The sequence below is a fragment of the Typopeltis vanoorti genome, chromosome 10 (genome assembly GCF_054136105.1).
Source record: "Typopeltis vanoorti isolate ZY-2024b chromosome 10, IOZ_Tvanoo_1.0, whole genome shotgun sequence".
Lineage (NCBI taxonomy): Eukaryota > Metazoa > Arthropoda > Arachnida > Uropygi > Thelyphonidae > Typopeltis > Typopeltis vanoorti.
In genome coordinates, this window is record NC_143558.1 from 110896924 (window position 1) to 110916985 (window position 20062).

At 33.7% G+C, this 20062-nt stretch overlaps 1 protein-coding gene across 2 annotated transcripts in view; it reads right to left on the reverse strand.

The window, feature by feature from the left end:
• LOC150102691 (condensin-2 complex subunit G2-like) overlaps positions 1 to 20062 on the reverse strand; it is a 401754-nt gene that overhangs the window by 136967 nt on the left and 244725 nt on the right. The window contains exon 20 of one of the 2 annotated variants that reach the window (XM_090398911.1): positions 5051 to 5161. The exons of the other annotated variant lie outside the window; for it this stretch is intronic. Coding sequence (XP_090255037.1) covers positions 5051 to 5161 — 111 coding nt within the window. The remainder of the gene's footprint in view (positions 1 to 5050; positions 5162 to 20062) is intronic. 2 annotated transcript variants of the gene reach the window in all.

Sequence of the window (20062 nt, forward strand, 5' to 3'; positions counted from 1 at the left end):
ATAGAGGCACAGAAAGGAGATCCTGAGTTGAGGAATATATATGAAAAAATTAAGAGAAGTGATCATATTCCCAAGAACTGAGTATTCCTCAAGACACTTCACCTAGATGAAGACGAACTTCTCTTGTCAAGGAAGAGAGTCTTGGGAAAATTTGCAGAAAGGGTTCTTGTTCTGAGAGTTATGATTCCATGGACAATTTACAAGTTCCATGATTCAAATGGCCATAAGGGATTTGATGAAACGTGGCACCAGATTAGTGAAAACTACACATGTGGCAATTTTGTGGCAACTTGTCGTATGTGTCAACCTAAGTTTGAAAATTGAAATTTTAGGGACCAATCAAGGTCATCTCCACAGAATGAGGGAAGCAAAGAACAAAAAAAATAAACCTTTGAGTTTACATGGTATATTCCGGTAATTGGACCACATTTTTTTAATAAGCTATATAAAACACAATGGATTAATAAAAGACCCGACAAGTTTCGTAAGTTGTTTGACTTACATCTTCAGGGGTAACAGGTAACTTAAAGTTTAAAACACAAAGAAAAGAGAAATTATTAGTAATAGTTCATGCTATACAGTTGTAGCCGTCTGACTAGTAATAAAATTAAAAATCAGTCCACGCGGTTAGCCTAGTGGCTTTGCAATCAAATGCCTGGGGAAGGAGTGCCCTAGGTTTGATTCCTGTCAACGATGTGAGGAGCTCAAGGATCTTCTTCACCCATAGCCAAGTTAGCTGGTCTTGGGCATGGATAGCAGGGTTTTTTCCGGCAGTTTATCTGGTGTTTTTCATCCTACAAGCAGGCAAATCGGTCTGAGGACACACACATGGATTACAGTCAGGAATACTGACCCAACCATAGGTCCGATTCATCAGCCTATGCCGGTTTCAGAGCCCGGAAAAAATTTGGGGAGACTAGATGGTACCGTGAACGCCCGTAAAAAGGGGGAATGCTGTATCATCACACGGAATTTATTTATTTATTAAAAATCAGAATGCAGATTCAAAGCAGTGCTGAAATTTAAACAATGCTGGATGATGCCACGTTCTGTTGTTCACATTCATAATGTCCGAGGTCTGACTGAGATATATTTTTTATTAAAGCTGACTAAACTTGGTGGAGAATTGATCCTTCATTTTTATTGCATTGTGTTGGTATTTTAAGCATGTTTGCAGCTTCTTTAAATTTCCTTATGTAACAGTTTTTTCCTATGTACGACATGTCTGTTTTCTGCCAGAGTACATTGTGGCTGGTGGAAGTGGTATGGAAAGCTAAACCTGGTTTGTGTTCTCTTCTGTTTTGCACATCCTTTTGGTGTTCATTCATGCGAATTTCCCCAGATGTTCCTGTCTGTTCTACGTAACAGATGCCGCAAGAACAATAAATTTTGTAAACACCTAGTTCTTTTTAAAGAATGATGAGGAGGTTTCGGGGGATGTAGAAATCTCAAAATTTTTTCCAGCGGCAGAAAGACTACTTTGATGTTATATTTGTTAAGTAATTTAGCCATCTTGTCTGTAACGTTTTTGATATATGGAAGCATGATAGCATTTTTGAAATCTTGTTTCTGAGAGGTGTGTGGAGGATTTTTTTGATAGTCTTGGTTTCATAACCATTCTTTTGAAAGATCTGTGTTATCATCATCAAATTCCTGCCATATACCCTCAAGGGGTGTACAGGATATGATAGTACTACATGAAAAAAATTACATCATTACTAACTTCCTATCTACAATTTTCCTCCAAATCAGTGCGTTACTTGTCAAGGCTTCAACATTATCAGATCTTATATTTCTATCATCTAAGGCACTTTGTACCGTATCAATCCACCTATATCTTGGTCTTCCTGTGGGTCGTTTTTCGTGCCAACCTGGCAGAGAACACTTGTTTTGCTAATCTTTCTTCGCCCATCTGTGTTAGATATTCTAATTCTTCATTTCTCTGTTTTTCTGTGTTGGATGTTATATGCTCTATCCCTTAGGGTTTTTATTAGACATATTTTTTTACGAAGGGTAGTGGTGTGAGGCCGCATTAAGAAATCTACCTGTGTTGGTGGGTTTTCTATATATTGAGAAAGAAAGTTTATTATCCTTTTCATTGACTTCTACTAGAATGTCTAGAAAAGGCAGTTTCCTAAGTTCTTCTTGTTCTAAAGTAAATTTTATATTATTATTCAAATTATTTAGATAATCTTTGAAAGCAATGAGTTCATCTGTTGTTCCTGGCCATATGATGAATATTCGTCTACATAGCATAGCCCTATTTTTGGTTTTTTATGATGATTGTTTAAAGCATTATTTTCAAAGTTTTCCATAAATAGGTTAGCTAAAGCCAGAGAGAGGGAAGCCCATAGCTAATCCTTCTTTTTGTTCCGAAAATTTGTCTTGATACATGAAAAAAGTATTATTTATACAATATTTATAATGATCTACAATGTCCGGAGGAAAACGGTATTCCAGGAGATTCACAGTTTCGTTTCTTGGAACATTTGTAAATAGGCTGATAACATCCAAATTTGCTAAGATGTCTGAAGGTCCAACATAAATATCTTTTACTTTTTCAATAAAATGTGTACTGTTCTTGATGAAAGAAGATGTTTTTCCTGTATGAAGTAAAATCATGTTAGTGGGATGTTTTGCTAAATTAGAGGTCGGAGAGTCTCTACAATCTATTATTGGTCTTAAGGGAATACTTATCTTATAAATTTTTGGAACACCATAAATTCTTGGAACTAATGGGTGTTTTGAATGTAGAGTTCTTTTGAGTTCTTCAGTCAAATTAGGTATCTTTTTTGATTAGATCATTGGTTTTAATGTGAGCGTGCCAAGTGGGATCTCTGTCTAAATTTTATAGGTATTAGAATCTTCAAGAAGAGTTTACATTTTATTATTATAATCTTCAGAGTTCAAAACTACTGTTTTGAAAACTCTGAAAGTTGCATTCCCTTTATCTGCTTTAATTATAATGATATTTTTGTCTGGATTTTAATTCTTTGAGGAAAGTGTATTCCATGTAAGGAAGATTCCTTTGAGGTAATTTACTTTGCAATAGTAATGCTGTCATTTGTATGCGGATGAGATCTGATGTATTATCAGGTAAATTTCTTATTACTTTTTCTATTTGAGCCATTATGTCAATTTCATGGATGAAACGTGGCGTTAAGGCAAAGTTAAAAAACTTTTTAGGAGTAGATTATTTTCTTCTCTTAAAAGGACTCTTGACGAAATGTTGATAACTACTTTGGCATAATCTAGGTGTTTTCTTTGTTTTTGTTTTTTGTGAAGAAGTAAGTTGAATTTTCTGATTAAAGTGTGCTTCTTCCGATCAGAGATTTGCCGTAGCCTTGTAGCCTGGCTAACTCACTATGTAGAGAAAATGTAGCCCAGCTTATTTGTGCTAATTCAGATCTAGTGGCTGCAATCCTTTCTCACAGAATAGCTAGTTCCATTCTTTGGTAAATTTATTTTTTTAGAGGAAAGGGTGGCCTTTGTAAAATATCGCAAGAAAATATTTTTTTAGAGAATTTTCGTTAAATATTTTACAATATTTTTTGTCTGAAATTATAAGAAAAAAAATGTACTTAGTTGTAATAATATAAAAATGTAAAAGTATAAATATCTGTTAAAATGCACCTGCACTATAGACTTGTTGTTAAGAGATTAATAAGAAATAAGCCAGATTAGCGCCGAATGCCACCAAAATCGTAAGGTCAAGCGGCCAGCGATGACATCAATTCGTTCATTGCTTCTAGCTAATCCTGGAATACTCTGAATTTAGAACAAAGGAACTGAGAATAGAATAAAAGGCAATACATCACGTGGTTTGGGGCTTTTTGGTCCTTGGCTCTTCACCTACTACTGTTCTATGGGGTTCTTTCCCGAAATCCAAGAGATTGGTTTTCCTGCCATCGTTGCCTGATGTTCACCGCTGCCAGTTCGCTCTAGGCTCCAGATAGCTACGGCAGAACCCCAGCATGACTGGATGAAGGACGTTCCAGTTCCAATGTGTATAATGGAATGTATGTCGAACTTTCCTCTTGAGATTGTTAACAAGTAAGCCATAATTTTGTTGTAGTACGTTATATGTATGTAACTCGAAATCGTGAAGGATTGAGAGAGGTTACTTGTTAACTATCGGGAAAAGTGAACATGAAGTAAAGGAAAATTATGTATTGTTGAGTATGTCTAATTCACAGGTTGATTGTGATAGTGTCTGAATTAGTGTCATTTAAGTTTTGAATATATTGAAAGAAAGTTGACTGTAATACCTCCTGGAATACTTATGCATACTTGTAAGCCAAGTTGTGTCATAGAGGACACTTTTATTTCAAGGAAAAATAGGTTTTTCTGATAGTGAAAGCATTACAGTTTCTGTTGCTCAGATAGCAAGTAAATTTGTCCATTAGTGTTTTTGATTAAGTTAATCTTAAATTAACTTTTATGTGCTCTGTATCACATCTTTTAGTTTTATAATAAATATGTTTTTGTTTTGTAACTATCTGGTTCTCATTCCATAGCCAATGCACTATTCTGAAAATATTAACGAGCCTGCAGGAATAGAATATAGTAACGAGCCACGACTTGAATATAAAGAATTTGTATGGAAGTGTTAAATTAATTTTGTCATCTTCTCACCCTGACTTTCAAACATAAAAAGGTCAATTAAGTGGTGCAGTCGTTAAGATAAATAAATTTCTTAATTGACATTGTGCGATTGCTCGGGGACTGGTACATTAGATAGACTTACAACACGAGGTCTAACAGTAGAAAAGGGGAGGGGCAAGAAATAATGTTAGGTAAGGAAGTAGATAGACAGATAAAAGAATAGATAAAAGGAAAAGTAAAACAAAGTAAACATTTTGCAAAGGAGCAATTGACAAGGATTTAATAATAAAATTAATATAATAGATAAAGTAAAAAAATAAAGAAAAGATAAAAATTTACAGTACTAATAGATTAAAAAAAAATATATGTGTGTGTGTGTGTATATATATATATATATATATATATATATATAGAGAGAGAGAGAGAGAGAGAGAGAGAGACATACCTTTGTACTTAAAAGAATAGTAAGCCTACAATATAATACAAAAGCTGATGTGAGAAACTGATGAGAGTGCCTTTCAGCTTTTAACGAACTGACATGCTTTTCCAAGTGAACCTTTCAAATAAAATAATAATAAATTAATTAAATAAATAAAAAATAAGCTGACAATATATATTAATGCAAAAATGAAAAGCGTTACTATGAAAACAAGCAGTTGGAAACACGCATATTCACAAGCACTTTTATGGTTGTGAGAAATGGGTAATGGTCAAAGACTGTGAGACGTGCTGACATTTGAAAGAATATACTATAGAAAGATTCTACACATTGGATGGGTGTAAAAAAGCCAAATGAGAACTGTTTAGAGAAGTAAACTGCAAATACAGAATCTAATGTTGAATATAATTCAAAGGAAGCTTAGCTTTGGAAAGGGGAGGGGGATATATTTGGAGGATATATAACAGCAGCAAAATCAAAACAACAAATGGTCAGAAGGGATGGCTGAGATAAGAGTGGGTAGATGATGTGAAGGAGTGGTGGGAAAAGAGTTTGCAGAATTCGCATCATCTGGCAATGAATAGAGAGGAATGGCAAACAATGTGCACTGATGGTGATGATCATGATGAAGTAGTTAATATACAGAATGAACTAGCATTTAAATTTTTCAGAATACACATACAGCTCTACATTATTTCTGAGTTATGAAATTATAGTTTGTTACATTGTATTTCAGGTTTAACAGATAAAAGAAAGACAAAATAAAATACAAAGACAATGAAAATTTAAATTTTCATGCTCTCTCTCTTATAATGCAACAACAATCTAACATAATACAACATATTCAATCTTATAAATATTGTATTTTTTACTAACTTACAAGTGAAATTCTGAATAAACCATAATTACTTGTATAGATATGTACAAAAATAAAATGAAACTAGAAGGTAAAATGCTTTTATTGATGTATCCAAGAACTTCTTTTAGCATATATTAATACTTTTTTTTTTAAACATGTTCTACAAATAGTAATATTAAAGTACATTAACGAGGGCTACCACCTGATTCAATAGCAGAATGAATGTAAAATACACGAAATGCAACCTCTTCGAAGTAAAGTAGTTTGCACTTTCAAAACTACTTCTCATCTTTAATTTCAATCACAAACAAATATGCAGGAAAATAATCTGAGGCAATCAGAAAGCTTTTTCACAATGGATTTTTGAAGTAACACCATCCATTATCACAGCTACTGAATTCTAGAGTATATGTACTCATTACACTTTGCTGGTAATAACAATCCAACTGAAACCAAAAGTGAAATAAACCTCTAGCCAGAAAACATATTTATTACTTTACACCATTTCAAATTATTCTGTGATTAAAAATAGTCTGGCTGAAACCAAAATGATGGCTTAACAAATTTTTAGGAATACAAACATCCCATTTCAGTAAAATCTATCTATCTAGCAGAAGAAAAACATGTGAATGAATGCTAGTATTTTATCCTAGAAGAACATGGCATATATATGGACAGACAGAAAGATGAATAAATCTAAACAGGGATTATGCATTTTGAAAAAAATATCAAAAACACTTGTCTCTAGCACAGGATCTGAAATTTTAACATGGATTACTGCTTCCACTTACTCTTCCAGTCTGTTTATGGAGGGAATTCAAGATAAAGGTGACATAAAAACTGAAAAATAAAGATATTCTGATGCTCAGAGTAATTAGCTTGAAAGAATGCTAATAAAGCAAATGTACTGATACTCTCATAGTACCCATACAAATTCAAATTCTGTAAAATATTGAAAAGAAATCAGGAGTATATATTGATACCTGAAGTAAAAAAAAAACTATCAGAAAGCTGAAATGTGGAAAGGCAGCTTGAGCAGATAATACAGACAAATACTCAAATAGAAAGGTATAAAGGTTTTCCAGTGGCTCCAATGAATAATTCAGGCAGTCAAATTCTGGATTACTAAAGGTAGAACTCTCATAGTATCCATGAATAAAAATGGAAATAAGACTGAATGTTCTGGTAAAATGCATGCAATCATCTTTGAGAACATCTAAGAAAAATTGTGAAAGAGAAGAATAAGCTTGCTTCAGCACAGATAATAAATAATCTCTTAATAAATCATGGAACTCTACAAAACATATTTTTGTAGATCCGGAAAAGAATCAAAACATGGTAATGGTACAATATACATAACCTGTAGATGTAAATCAGTAGTTACAAATGAAAGAAGTACAGAAAGATAGTTTGATGTAAAAGAAGAGTGCATGCCATTTCCACTTTAATTCAGCATTTTTCTTTCACGTGGAAAAAAAAAAAGTCGCATTAATTCTGTTATCAGAATTGGAGATATTAAATCTTTCCTTTAGGGTTACACGGTGATCAGCATTCATTTTAAAAATTTTATGGAATTTACAACCGTGTTAAAAAAACTTTTTTTTTTTTTCACAAAATTCACAAAGAAAACAAACACCCCGTTAAGACCTACCGTTGAAGGAATTGATAGCCCGATGTATCACTTAGCCAAAAAATTAGCAGCAACACTCAAGGAGTTGGTAGGTCATTCCCCTTCCTATATCAAAAACACACAACACTTCATAAACATCATCAAAGACATTACATTAGAAAAATATGATTTATTAGTCAGTTTTGACGTCTCTGCCCTCTTTACGAATGTCCCAATCAATGACACAATCCTTCTCCTACAGAACAAATTCCCTCCAGATATCACGGCGCTTTTTGTGCATGTATTACGGTCAGGTTATTTTGTATGGCAAAACGCCTTCTACTTACAAAAAAGAAGGCACAGCCACGGGCTCGCCATTATCCCCTCCTATTGCTAACTTTTACATGGAACATTTTGAGCAACTTGCCCTAGATTCCTCCCCTCTAAAACCCAAAGTCTGGCTTAGATACGTTGACGATGTTTTCACAATCTGGTCCCATGGCCGCCAGACATTAGACACATTCCTTAGCCACCTAAACAAACAACACAAACGCATACAATTCACAATTGAAATTGAAAAACACAACACACTTCCATTTCTAGATACACTTGTCACACGTCTTCCCTCGGGCAATCTTTCCTTCACTGTTTACCGAAAACCGACACATATGGGACAATATATACACATAAACTCCTACCACCACCCAACACAAAAACTAGGTGTAATCAACACGCTAAAAAACAGAGCTCAGACGATTTGTTCCAGTGAACAGGCACTGAAAGATGAATTTAAAATTATCAGTAATAACTTACAAAAAAATGGATACAGCCTAAACACTATAAACAAAATTCTCTACAAAACCACAATAAAAAACAAAGACAAACCAGACTACAGTAAAACTATAACCATTCCCTACATTAAAGGAATATCAGACACAATAAACATACAAAAGTACAACCTCAAAGCCACCTTTAAACCTCCTGCAAAATTAAAAAGCTTACTCAACTCATCCAAAGACCCACTCCCTCCACTAGCTATACTCACCCTGGAGTTTACCGGATTTATTGTATTTGCAACATACCATATATAGGAGAAACAGGACACACTATTCCTATTAGACAAAAAGAACATAAACGACACATTAAATATAATAATTATGGTGAAGCTGGCCTTTCTGATCATGCCCTGAATATCTTACACAGAATTGACTGGAAAACCACCAGCTGTCTACATCACACTAGAACTTGGTATGAATGGAAATTCAAGGAAGCCTGTGAGATTATCAGCAACCACCCCAATCTGAACAACAATGATGGTTTAAAAATCCCAAACATATGGAAGGTATATATTCGACCTTCCTCACCAAGAACAACTATAAACAGGACTGTAGAAAATCCAGTATTGTAAATCAAAAATAAGAATTGTAATACTAAAAACAGAACACCAATTGTTTCTGAAAGAAAACTATCTAAAAGAATGTTTATTCCTGTCATTGTAAAAATAGAATTTAGCATGATGTAAAAATTTATTTTTTATTTTATTTTAATTAATTTATTTATTTATTATTATTTTTTTTCCCACCAGAGGTCACGCCAGTAGAATAACATGTGATCAAATCATTGTTTCTCTAGCTTACAGTTAATGATGTAAATCAGCTTGTCCTGTATATTTATGTATGCTCCAGATGATGATCTTGATGTGGAGATATTAAACTTAGCTCTTTACTTTATGCAGATGTTATATTCCTAAATAAATCTGGCATATTATTTAAAACTCTCTAATTAATTACTCATATATATGGCACCAAAAAAAGAACAAGAAATGTACTACTAAAAAAAAGTGCCGCAGGCAAGAATAAGAAGGTTATCCTCACTAACGAGGTTATTAGAGATATGGAGGAGGTTAATGAAAATGATTTACCCTCCAAAATAGCAAAATTGAAGCAGATCATCAGAGACACGACATTGGAATTGCAAAAAGTCGAGAGGCAAATCAGCACACGGAGAAAAAGAAAGTTATGCAGGAAAATAAGGTAAGTGACATTGTTTGTAAAAAGAAAGAAGTTATTTGGTATGGTGACTCTATAATAAAACATGCTATTGATGAGAGAGTTATAACTTCGAGTTTTCCTGGAGCGAAAATTAAGAATATAAAGGAAGCAATTCAAAAACAGAGAAGAAAAAGTAAACGAAATCGTAACTGTACAAGGTACTAACGACTTAACTAGTGATAAGTTCAGTATTAGAGAGGACATGAAAGGGTTGTTGGAAGAGGCGAAAGTGAAGAGTGAGAAAATGAAAATCATAAGTCTTTTACCTCGACATGGTAAAAATGAATTAAGAAGAAGGGCTATGATGGCAAATGATTCGATGCATAGACTGTGTAGAAGGAATGGATGCGAGTTTTTGGATGTGTGGAGTGAGTTTGAGGGAAGATTGGATTTGTATCCAATATTCTTCTCTAAATGTGACATCTTTGCACACGTTTGATGAATCCAAAATGGACAAACACAAAGACGAAATCATTCTCTCCATCAAACGTGTGCAAAGATGTCACACTAGAGAAGAATAGAGATCTGCAAGTTGTCCAACTGTGTCATGCAGACTGCAGACAAGAGTATGCAAAAAGAACATGCAAGTAGATTATTATGTCTATACACGAATGCTAGGAGAATCAGAACAAAGGGGTAGAGATTGTTGCCTTAGTCAATATGTTAGGACCTCAGACAGTAGGCATTAGTGAGACCTGGAGATCAGAACCAGACATACTAACTGGTATTGAGTGTAACGGGTACACTATTTTTAGGAAGGATAGAGAGGAGGGGGGGGCATGCTGCTAATGATATCGGATGAAGTGAATCCAGTTAGAGTTGAGACCTATGATTGTAGTACTTCTACTAACAGTATTTTATGTGCCAATGAGTTTGAAGCCATCTGGTGTGAGGTGGAATCCAACAAAATCAATTACATAGTGGGGTGTTGTTACAGACCTGGTGGATTGGTTGCTAGTGATGAAGAAATGCATTGCCAAATAGAAAAGATGAGAACCAAAAGAGTAATCATAACTTTAATTATCCAAATATTGATTGGGTGGCAGTAGAATCTGACGAGAAGAATGAAACTGTGTTTGTTGGGCTGTTGCAGGACAACTTCCTGAAGCAACATGTGACAGTAGTATCTCAAGGTCAAAGAGTGTTGGATTTGATTATACCGTCAGAGGGAGTTTCAGTTAAAGACTAACTATTCTGTCTTTGATTGGTGACAGTGACCATGCAGTACTCACTTGGGCAGTAACTAAGTTTAGGAATGTAACATTCAGAAAAGGTTACATGCTGAACTACAAAGCAAGAAATTATAACCAACTGAGGAGTGCACTGAGTTCAGTGAAATGGGATCGGTTGCTGAATGAGAAGAATATCGACAGTGCATGGGAAGCATTTAAACAATAATTAAATGATGCAATATCAGAATATGTCCTGAGAGTTTGAAGAATAAATAGGGTAGGAGTCAAATAGATGTGTAATCGTATAAAGCAAGAGATTTGTAAGAAAAGGATGATGTGGAAGAAATACAGCTTGCATAAGGATGATGCCCGTTATGAAAGTTATAAGCAGCAGGCTAGAATAGTCACAACTGTTGTATGGAAAGCAAAATCTGAGTACGAAAAGAAACTAGCTCTGCATGCTAAAGACAACCCACAAAAATTCTATTGATATGCTGCAAGTAAAAGAAAGAATGAACAAGAAAGAATAACTCTTCTAATTGCAAATGGCATGAGGATTAGAGACGCAGAAGTTGTTCAACTAATGAGTCCCCATTTTGTTAAAAGCTATTAACCTGGTGTACATGATATTGAGCTCACTACTACCTCTTCACTGGATGAAGAAACTCAGGTTTATGAGGATGAGGTATTAGAGCTGTTGCACAATCTGAATAAATATTCAGATTGTGCAACAGCTAATCCTATCAATCCCTATGACTTGCAATAGGGATTGATAGGATATCAGCATGTGTGCTAAAAGAGTGTTCAGCTGAAATGGCCATTCCTTTGACCAGGATGTTTAATATGAGTCTCAGAGCAGGAAAGATTCTGTAAGAATTGAAAAAATGTATGGTAATTCCATTGCACAAGGGTGATGCCAAGATGGATGTATCCAACTATCGACCAATTAGTATCTCAGGGAAGATGAAGATTTTGGAAAAATTGGTTAGAGTTCACATTCAGAAATGGGCTGACAGTGAATCTCTACTTTGCAATGAGCAACCTAAGGGAAGGTCATGTTTTAGCAACTTGCTCACATTCTATAGCAATGTTACCACTGAACTAGGAAAGGGGAGTGGATACACATGACACTTTTGGATTTCACTAAGGTTTTTGACAGAATACAGCACGACAGACTGTTGCATAAATTGGAGAATATGAGTTTGGGTTATACGAGGGTAGTTTGAAAAGTTCTTGGCCTAACAATGAAAAAACGAATTCATAATTTCAAAATTATTTTTATTTTTCAACATAATCTCCCTTAAGACTAATACATTACTTCCTGCGATGCTCTGGTGCCAGTATCCCATCCTTGCAGTGGTTCTCAATAAGATCTGCAAAACACCCCTCTGCAGCTGCAATCACCTCTTGATTTGAAGAAAAATGCTGACCAGAAATGAAGAGTTTTAATTTTGGGAAGAAATAGAAATCAGAGGGAGCGAAATCTGGGGAATAGGGTGGATGTTCCAACAATTCATAGTGCAGATCCTTTTGTGGGCAGGTGCATTGTCCTGATGAAAGATGATTTTCTTCTTCTGCAAACCGGGTCTTTTCTCACAAATTTTTTCGTCTAGTCTGGTTAAAAGATCGGAATAATATTCCCCAGTTATTGTTTTACCCTTTTCAAGATAATTAATAAACAAAATGCCTTTAGCATCCCAAAACACTGATACCATGATCTTTCCTGCTGATGGTACCGACTCTGTCTTCTTTGGCGCTGAATAACAGGCTTCTGTCCACTGTTTTGACTGCTGTTTGGATTCTGGGTGTAATGGTGAATCCAAGTTTCATCCATAGTAATAAATCGACTCCCAAAATCAGTTCTATTCTTTTAAAATACTCCAAGCACTGTTCAGAGATTTTCAAGCGAGTGCATTTTTGATCTGCTGTGAGCAAGCGCAGCACCCATCTTGCGCAAAGCTTTTTTATTTGCAATTCTTCATGCAAAATATATCCTACACGTTCTTTTGAAATGCCTATAGTCTCAGCAATTCACGCACTTTGACTTGCCAGTCATCCAATACCATATCGTGCACTTGATCAATGATTTCTAGTATTGTTACACTTTTTGGATGTTCTTCACATGGATCATGTTATCTTCAAGGCTGTATGGCCACATTTAAACTCGGCAGCCGATTTCTTAATTGTCGAAAACGAAGGAGAAGAGTGCTCATAAACATTTTATGAACTTCGAATGAATTTCTTTTGCCATTAAATCTTCTTTTACAAAGAATTTTATAACTGCACGATACTCAATTTTATCCATTTCAAGGGATATAGACAACAATTTTCCTTCAGACAGTTATATGAAACAAACTACTTGATAGAATGGCTTGCAATTTCACATAGATGCTTATGACAGATGTACCAACTTGAAAAAAAAAATTGTGCTAATAGTGTTGCCATCTATAGTCAAGGCCGAGTACTTTTCAGACCACCCTTGATCAGTGCTTGGTCCACTGTTATTCAATCTATACATTAATGATAGTGGGAAGGATTTGAAAAACGATATACAGCTATTTGATGACAAGGCAAAGATATGAGGTACTTGCAGAATGATTTGAATAGGCTGGGACTGTGAGCATGGGAAAATGGATGTCAGTTTAATGTCAGTAAATGTAAAGTCATTCACTTCGGCATGATTAGATATCCAATGTCATATTAAGAAACAGATGAGGCTAGGGATCCTGGAGTGTTAGTAGATAAGAAGTTGAAGGGTCCAGGTAGCAAAGATTGCAAATACAACTCAAAAAATAATTGCACACTGAAACAAACATTCGTATGTGAAGATAAGGATGTCATTTTGCCTCTTTACAAGGCCTCAATAAGACCTCATTTGGACTATTCTACACAGGTCTGGTCTCCTGGCTTCCATTGTGATTCTGATCCAGTGGAGAGTATTAAAAATGATATCAGGATTGTGGAATACTGATTACAAAGACAGATTGAGAATTTGTAGACTGCAGACACTAGCAAACAGGAGAAAGAGAGGGTGATATGATTGAGACTTACACACTTCTGAAAGGTCATACAGGATTTCAATTGAGGGAATTTTTCAATTTATAGAAGGTGGGGAAAGGACAAGACGGCATCGTTGGAAGCTAAGAATGAATGCCGCTAAGAAGGGTGTGAGGGCTAGATTTTTCTCTCACAGGGTGGAATGGTTGGAATGGATTGCCATTGGATGCTGTGAGTACAAAAAGTGTGAATGATTTCAAGAATAAGTATGATAGTTGGTGAGTGCAGTATGTGGTCTTCCTCGGTGAGTCCCTGACTCCCTTCAGGTCTCTCTTAATAATAATAATAATAATAATAATAATATTTTGCTCAATATGTCATGAGCTTCTTTCAGGGAGAAAACAGAAAAGCTGAACAAAATTTAAATTTATATTCATGCTGTAGGACTCAATCTTGTATTCAGATGTGAGGAAAAGGTGAGTTAGATTGTCTCATATGAAAGTAGGGGTTTTTTTCACCCAGAAACTCAGGTTTTTCATCCCCCAGAATAGGCAAACTGGAGCTGTGAACAAATGCATCTACAGATATAGAACACTTTGGTAGGCATAGGGCTAACCACCTAATATGAATTGCGGTTGTGAGGTCAAATAATTGGAAGATTGTGGGCATTTAAATGCCTGTTAGCACCACTGGAAGAAGAAGATATAGGAATAATAAATTATATTTAGTTTTCTCTTACATATGAAGCCATTATTCAAAAAATATAGTCGCAATATCGTATATTATAACTATTGGACCGAAAGACTAATAGAAATTAGACTCAAAACATTAAGAGGTCAAATAAGAATAATCGGGGAATATGAACCAGAAGCAGGGAAAAGAAGACAGTAAATCCTTCAACATAAAACAGATTATATGAAAATACAAATTATATGGGATTATATGGGAAATACAAATCAAACATAGGGAGATTTGGTGAAGATACATATAGTCAAAATGAACACAAACTGAAAGATTTTTTTATTTATAATAATATGAGAATAATGAACTTGTACTTAAACATAAAGAAATACATAAATATGCATGGTCAGCCAGAGGATAAGTCAGTTACTGATTACATTATCACAAATTTTAAATTAGTCAAGTTAATCCTAGATATTCCAAGACGATAGAGTATATCAAGTCTTTGTTTTAAACTCTGACCATTTTATGATATTAGCAAAAATTCAATTTACACCAAAATGGATAAAAATAAAGTTGAAAATAGTTATCAACTGAGTTACAAAATTTCCTTCATTACAAGATCCCAATATAAGGCGACAACAGCAGAAATGCACTGATTATAATCATAGAAGAGTAATGGGAAAATCTGAAACAAATTCTGACAAAATCAAAAACAGAGAGCTTAGGAATAAAGAGTAAATGGAATAGAAAAGGAAGACTATGAAACTGTGACAAAGAAATATAAAAGATAATAGTAATGGCTCTATTCCAAGACGGTAGAAGCAAAAACAGAGTAAAAAGAAGCAGTGTAATTTGCCAAATGAGAAGTAAAGAAAAAAAAATAGAGAAAGAGAGAGAGAGAGAGAAGGAACAATTTTGTAACTGAACTAGAAAGGATATAACTAAGCCACAACTAAAAACCTATAAAATAATAAAATATATGAAGAAAGAAATAAAAGAAAAAGATAAAATTACAAACAATAAATTTAGAAAAATGGGCCAACTTATTTTCAAAATCTCTACACTGATGATAATAAAGAAGTAAAATTTTATACAACAAAGAATGAGTGAAGAGAAAATATTATGATGTCAGAACTACAAAATGCAATAAATAAGATGAAAAATAGGAAGACACTGGGAGAAAACAATATAAACATGGAACTGTTAAATGCAGGTGAAAATATTAATGAAAGATTTCAGAAATTCTTTACATGATCTGTATTTCTGGAAAATTCCAAACTTGGAAATTTTCCAGAAAAAGCACTGATTATCTTGATTCATAAAAAAGGAAATAAAGATGACTGCAATAACTATAGGGAAATTAGTCTGCTACACGCAGAAATATTAAAAGAGAAACTAAATGGTATTGTAGAGAACAAACTACTAGAAAAACAGAATGGATTCCAAAAGGTCGGATCTTGTATAAACTCCATTTTCATTCTAAAAATAACAATTGAAAAGAGAAGAGAATTTCAAAAAGAAACATGTGGCCTTTTTAATATGAAAAAGCATTTGATAAAATTAAGACAAAAGTTATTTAAAATATTAACTAATCTAAATATACCAAACTAGTTCTTACAGTCTATTCAAGAAATGTACACAGGAAATAAAACAGCAGTCAAATTAGAACAAATATCAGAATAGAAAGATATATCAAGAGGAGTATGGCAAAGATGTACCCTATCATCTCTCTGCTTTTTAATATATATATATATATATATATATATATATATATATATGTAGAAAGTATACCAGGTTTAAAAATTGCTTGGTATTTTTAACACACACATATATATATATATAAATTATAATCTGAAATGGCATAACCCATTTGGTATACAAAAAAAAAAAAAACTCACAAATAAAGATAGATACACTGTTATTTGCAGATGATCGAATTGTATTAGCTACATCAAAAGATGATCTACAGAGATCCGTAAAATGATTAAATGAAATTTCACAACAATATAATATGAGAAATATCAAAAGTAAAGACAAAAATAATGTCTTTCAAATTCCCAATAAGATGTAAAATAGTGATAGATAATAAAATATTAAAACAAGTAAATATTTCAAATAGCTGGGATGTGACTTTTATGAAGATGAAAAAGATACAGACATTAAAATATCAAATTTTTGTTAAAGTAAGCAGCATAATAAATAATATATTTAAGCCATCCCGAATAAAAAAAAAAACACCGTAATCAGACTAATATAATGTTTTGTCAAAACCAACCATATTAAATGGAGGTGAAACATAGACTATAAAAAAGAAGAATGAAAGTCTAACAGACAAGCTTAGGTGTTGAAGGTTATTCATAACATTTAGATCTCAAGTCCTAATCTGGCAACCTCTAATGCTGTATAAAAAAAAAAAAAAAAAAAAAAAAAAAAGTACTACAGATAAGTGGGGGTTGCTATTAAGTTAACAGTTATCCAAATTTTTGGTAAATTAATGCAACCATATGTGTTCAGGTTAAGAGAATTCTTCATAGTCATGGACGACTCAAAAAATAATCTTTTCACTCTCTAACAACTTCTAAATAGCACATCAGTTTTCTTCCATCTAATCCTATGTGAAGGGGCATCCAAAGCATAGTATGCCAGTTGTGGCTTGGCATAATAATGGAAGCAAATGTATTTTTTTATGTTCTTCCAGGCAGATGTTAATAGATATTCTTGTCTGCCCATAGCAGGCCAAGTCACAGTCACAAGGAATTTCATACACTCCAGGATATGCTAGAGGGTGAAATTTACCCTTAGGAGAGCAGATCAGGGTTGCTAATTTAACAAGGTTTGAATGTGATTGAAGGTCATGTTTTATTAGTACTTTTCTGATGTACCTCTAACATGGGAACAGCAATGGTAATGCTTTGTTCCCATGTATTGGAGGAGGGAGACGTAATGGGCTATGTAGTATTTTATCTATTTTGTAGGAACTGTAGCCACTGGCCAAGAAAGTATGGTGCAGATATTTGAGTTCTGTGGACAGAGCTGTATCATTAGAACAAATGCTCTGTGTGTAAGTGTTTCTAAAACATCATACTGTTGGGCTGGATGATGATGATGTGATTGTTTATGTAGATATCTTCCTTTGTGGGTGCTGGCTTTCTGTAAATGGAAAAAGACAGTGATCCATCTGAAAGGCAGGTGACTCATGTGTCAAGAAAAGGTAAAGCGTTATTAAATTATTTTTCTACTGTGAAGTGAATTTTGAACTTTTCACTGTTTAAGTAGGTGACAAAAGCATCCAAGCTGTCTTTGTTCATGGTGCCAAATGGCAAACACATCATCAAGAAAAAGTAACCACACTAGGGGCTTGCATGTAGCTGTGGTAAGTATTTTGTTTTCATAAAGGTTTGCTAAAGGGGCAAACCCATAGCAGTACCATTAATCTGTTGGTAGATTTTTCTCCATCGTGCAAAGTAACCTGAATACATAGTAAATTTAAAAAATTCAAATATATCAAGGAGAAATTTAGACTTTATCACATCAAGAGTGTCTATTAGGGGTACATTGATAAATAAAGAAGTGACATCGAAAGTAACCATAATGTCTGAATTTTTAAGGAGGTGATTTTTAACTAATGATTTGAAATGGAATGAATTTTTTCAAAGTAGAGGAGTTGCCAATGGGGGGGGGGGGGGACTCTTGGCTAACTGTTGGGCAAGTTTATAAGTAGAATTAACTGTCTATGCTATTGACTATAGAGCATAGGGGATATTAGATTTGTGAATTTTTGGTAATCCATAAATGCAGAGTAGTTTAACATGAACAAGTTTTATTTTTTTGATGATTTCTTTGGGCCAGAAGTCACTTTTTTTCAATTTGCATGCTTTTTTTTGCTTTGAGACATAGTGGGATCTTGATCTATAATTTGGTAAGTAGAACTGTCACATAAGAGATACTGCATTTTTTTTTTTGTTACAATCCTCTTCATCCATGATAACTATGCATTACTGTTATCATCTTTAGTAATACAATATTTTTATTCCTATACAACTTTTTTTAAAGCAGCTATTTCATTCTGTGGTATATTACTTTTTGTAGTTTAGCATTGTTTAGGATGCTTGGCATGTCTAAATGCACATTATTGGCCATTGCAGGTGGAAGATTGTAGATGTTCCATTCTACATCCATCATGATTTCTAGTTTTGGAATTTGTTTAGGTGTAATGGCAAAGTTATGGCCTAGATTGAGAGAATTCTTAGCTTCTTCAGTAAGCACTTGCACTGATAAATTTAAGAAAACATGATATCAGTGAAGTTGTGGTCTGAACATAATATTGTTGATACTGCTGTAGGATTTCAAATTTCTTCAGGTGCATGATTTTAATTTTTGTGAATTAATTCTTTTTTTGTTTTAACTTCGGATGAATAACTAATTACTAATTAGTTGAATTACTAATTAGGATGAATAACTAATTAATAACATTAATTAGTTATTCATAGAGAAATGATTGTGCTGTTCAACTTATTAAACTCTATGCGAGTAGTGGCAATTTCCCATAGAAGTGTTAAACTCGGCCATCGGTAAATATAAAAGTTAAACTTGGCAAAGGCAAGTTAAACTTGGCAAAGGCAAGTTAAACTTGCCTTTGCCAAGTTTAACTTTTCTTTAAATCTGAGAAAATCTGGAATATTATCACTGTCACAGCATTGTTTGAGGAAGGCTAACTTGTTCAACTTTCTGGCCAATTTCATGTTAAACCATCTCATATTTATGGTTTACTCAGAGAGTAGTGAATGAGTGGAATAAGCTGCCAGAGTTTGTTGTGGGTTTCATGACTGTAAATGAGTTCAAAGCAAAGTATGATAGATACTGTGCAAACGCTGAATAATTGTTCTTGACATGATGTTTAGGGCCTCCCTCGATGAGTCTAAGAACTCCTTGGAGTTCTTAGACTCATCGAGGGAGACCTGTAATAATAATAATAATTACCAAAAATCTGCAAATCTAATATCTCCATACATCCTATAGTCCAGTGCTTCCCAAACTTCTGGATGTCAGGGCCCCCTTTGAAAAAATTAAAATATATCACAGCTTCTCCCGAAAAAAAATCGTAATATAGACATATTATTATATTTATATTCGATACAAAACACACACAACGAATATTGCAAAAATCAAATGCAAATATTACATTTTTAGCATGTTACATAAACATTTGACATGCACATTATCTCATATTTTTATATAGATTTATTGTTATTGTACATTTGCAGTATAAGCACATGAAACGTAAAACGATTAGCAATAAAGAAAGAATTAAAAACATAAAAGAAGTTTAATAACAATTTAACGTGATGGATGTATTTCAATACTGCTACACCAATATCAGGTGAAATATGTGAAACTGCAATTTTTAGATTTCTGCTTTCAAATGAAAGTTATATGAATAAGCATATATTTACTAATATTCATTAAGCGGTGAAATACGCAGGAAGCAAAATTTGTGAACCTGCACCATTGTGTGATTTTTTTCCATTAAAATTTTAAAATATCAAAAAAGAAATAATAAATAATAAAAATTAAATATGTTTCTTTTAAGATAAAAAGAATCTACTTAGTCTTAAAAGATTTAAAATTTTTATTATTTCACGGTGC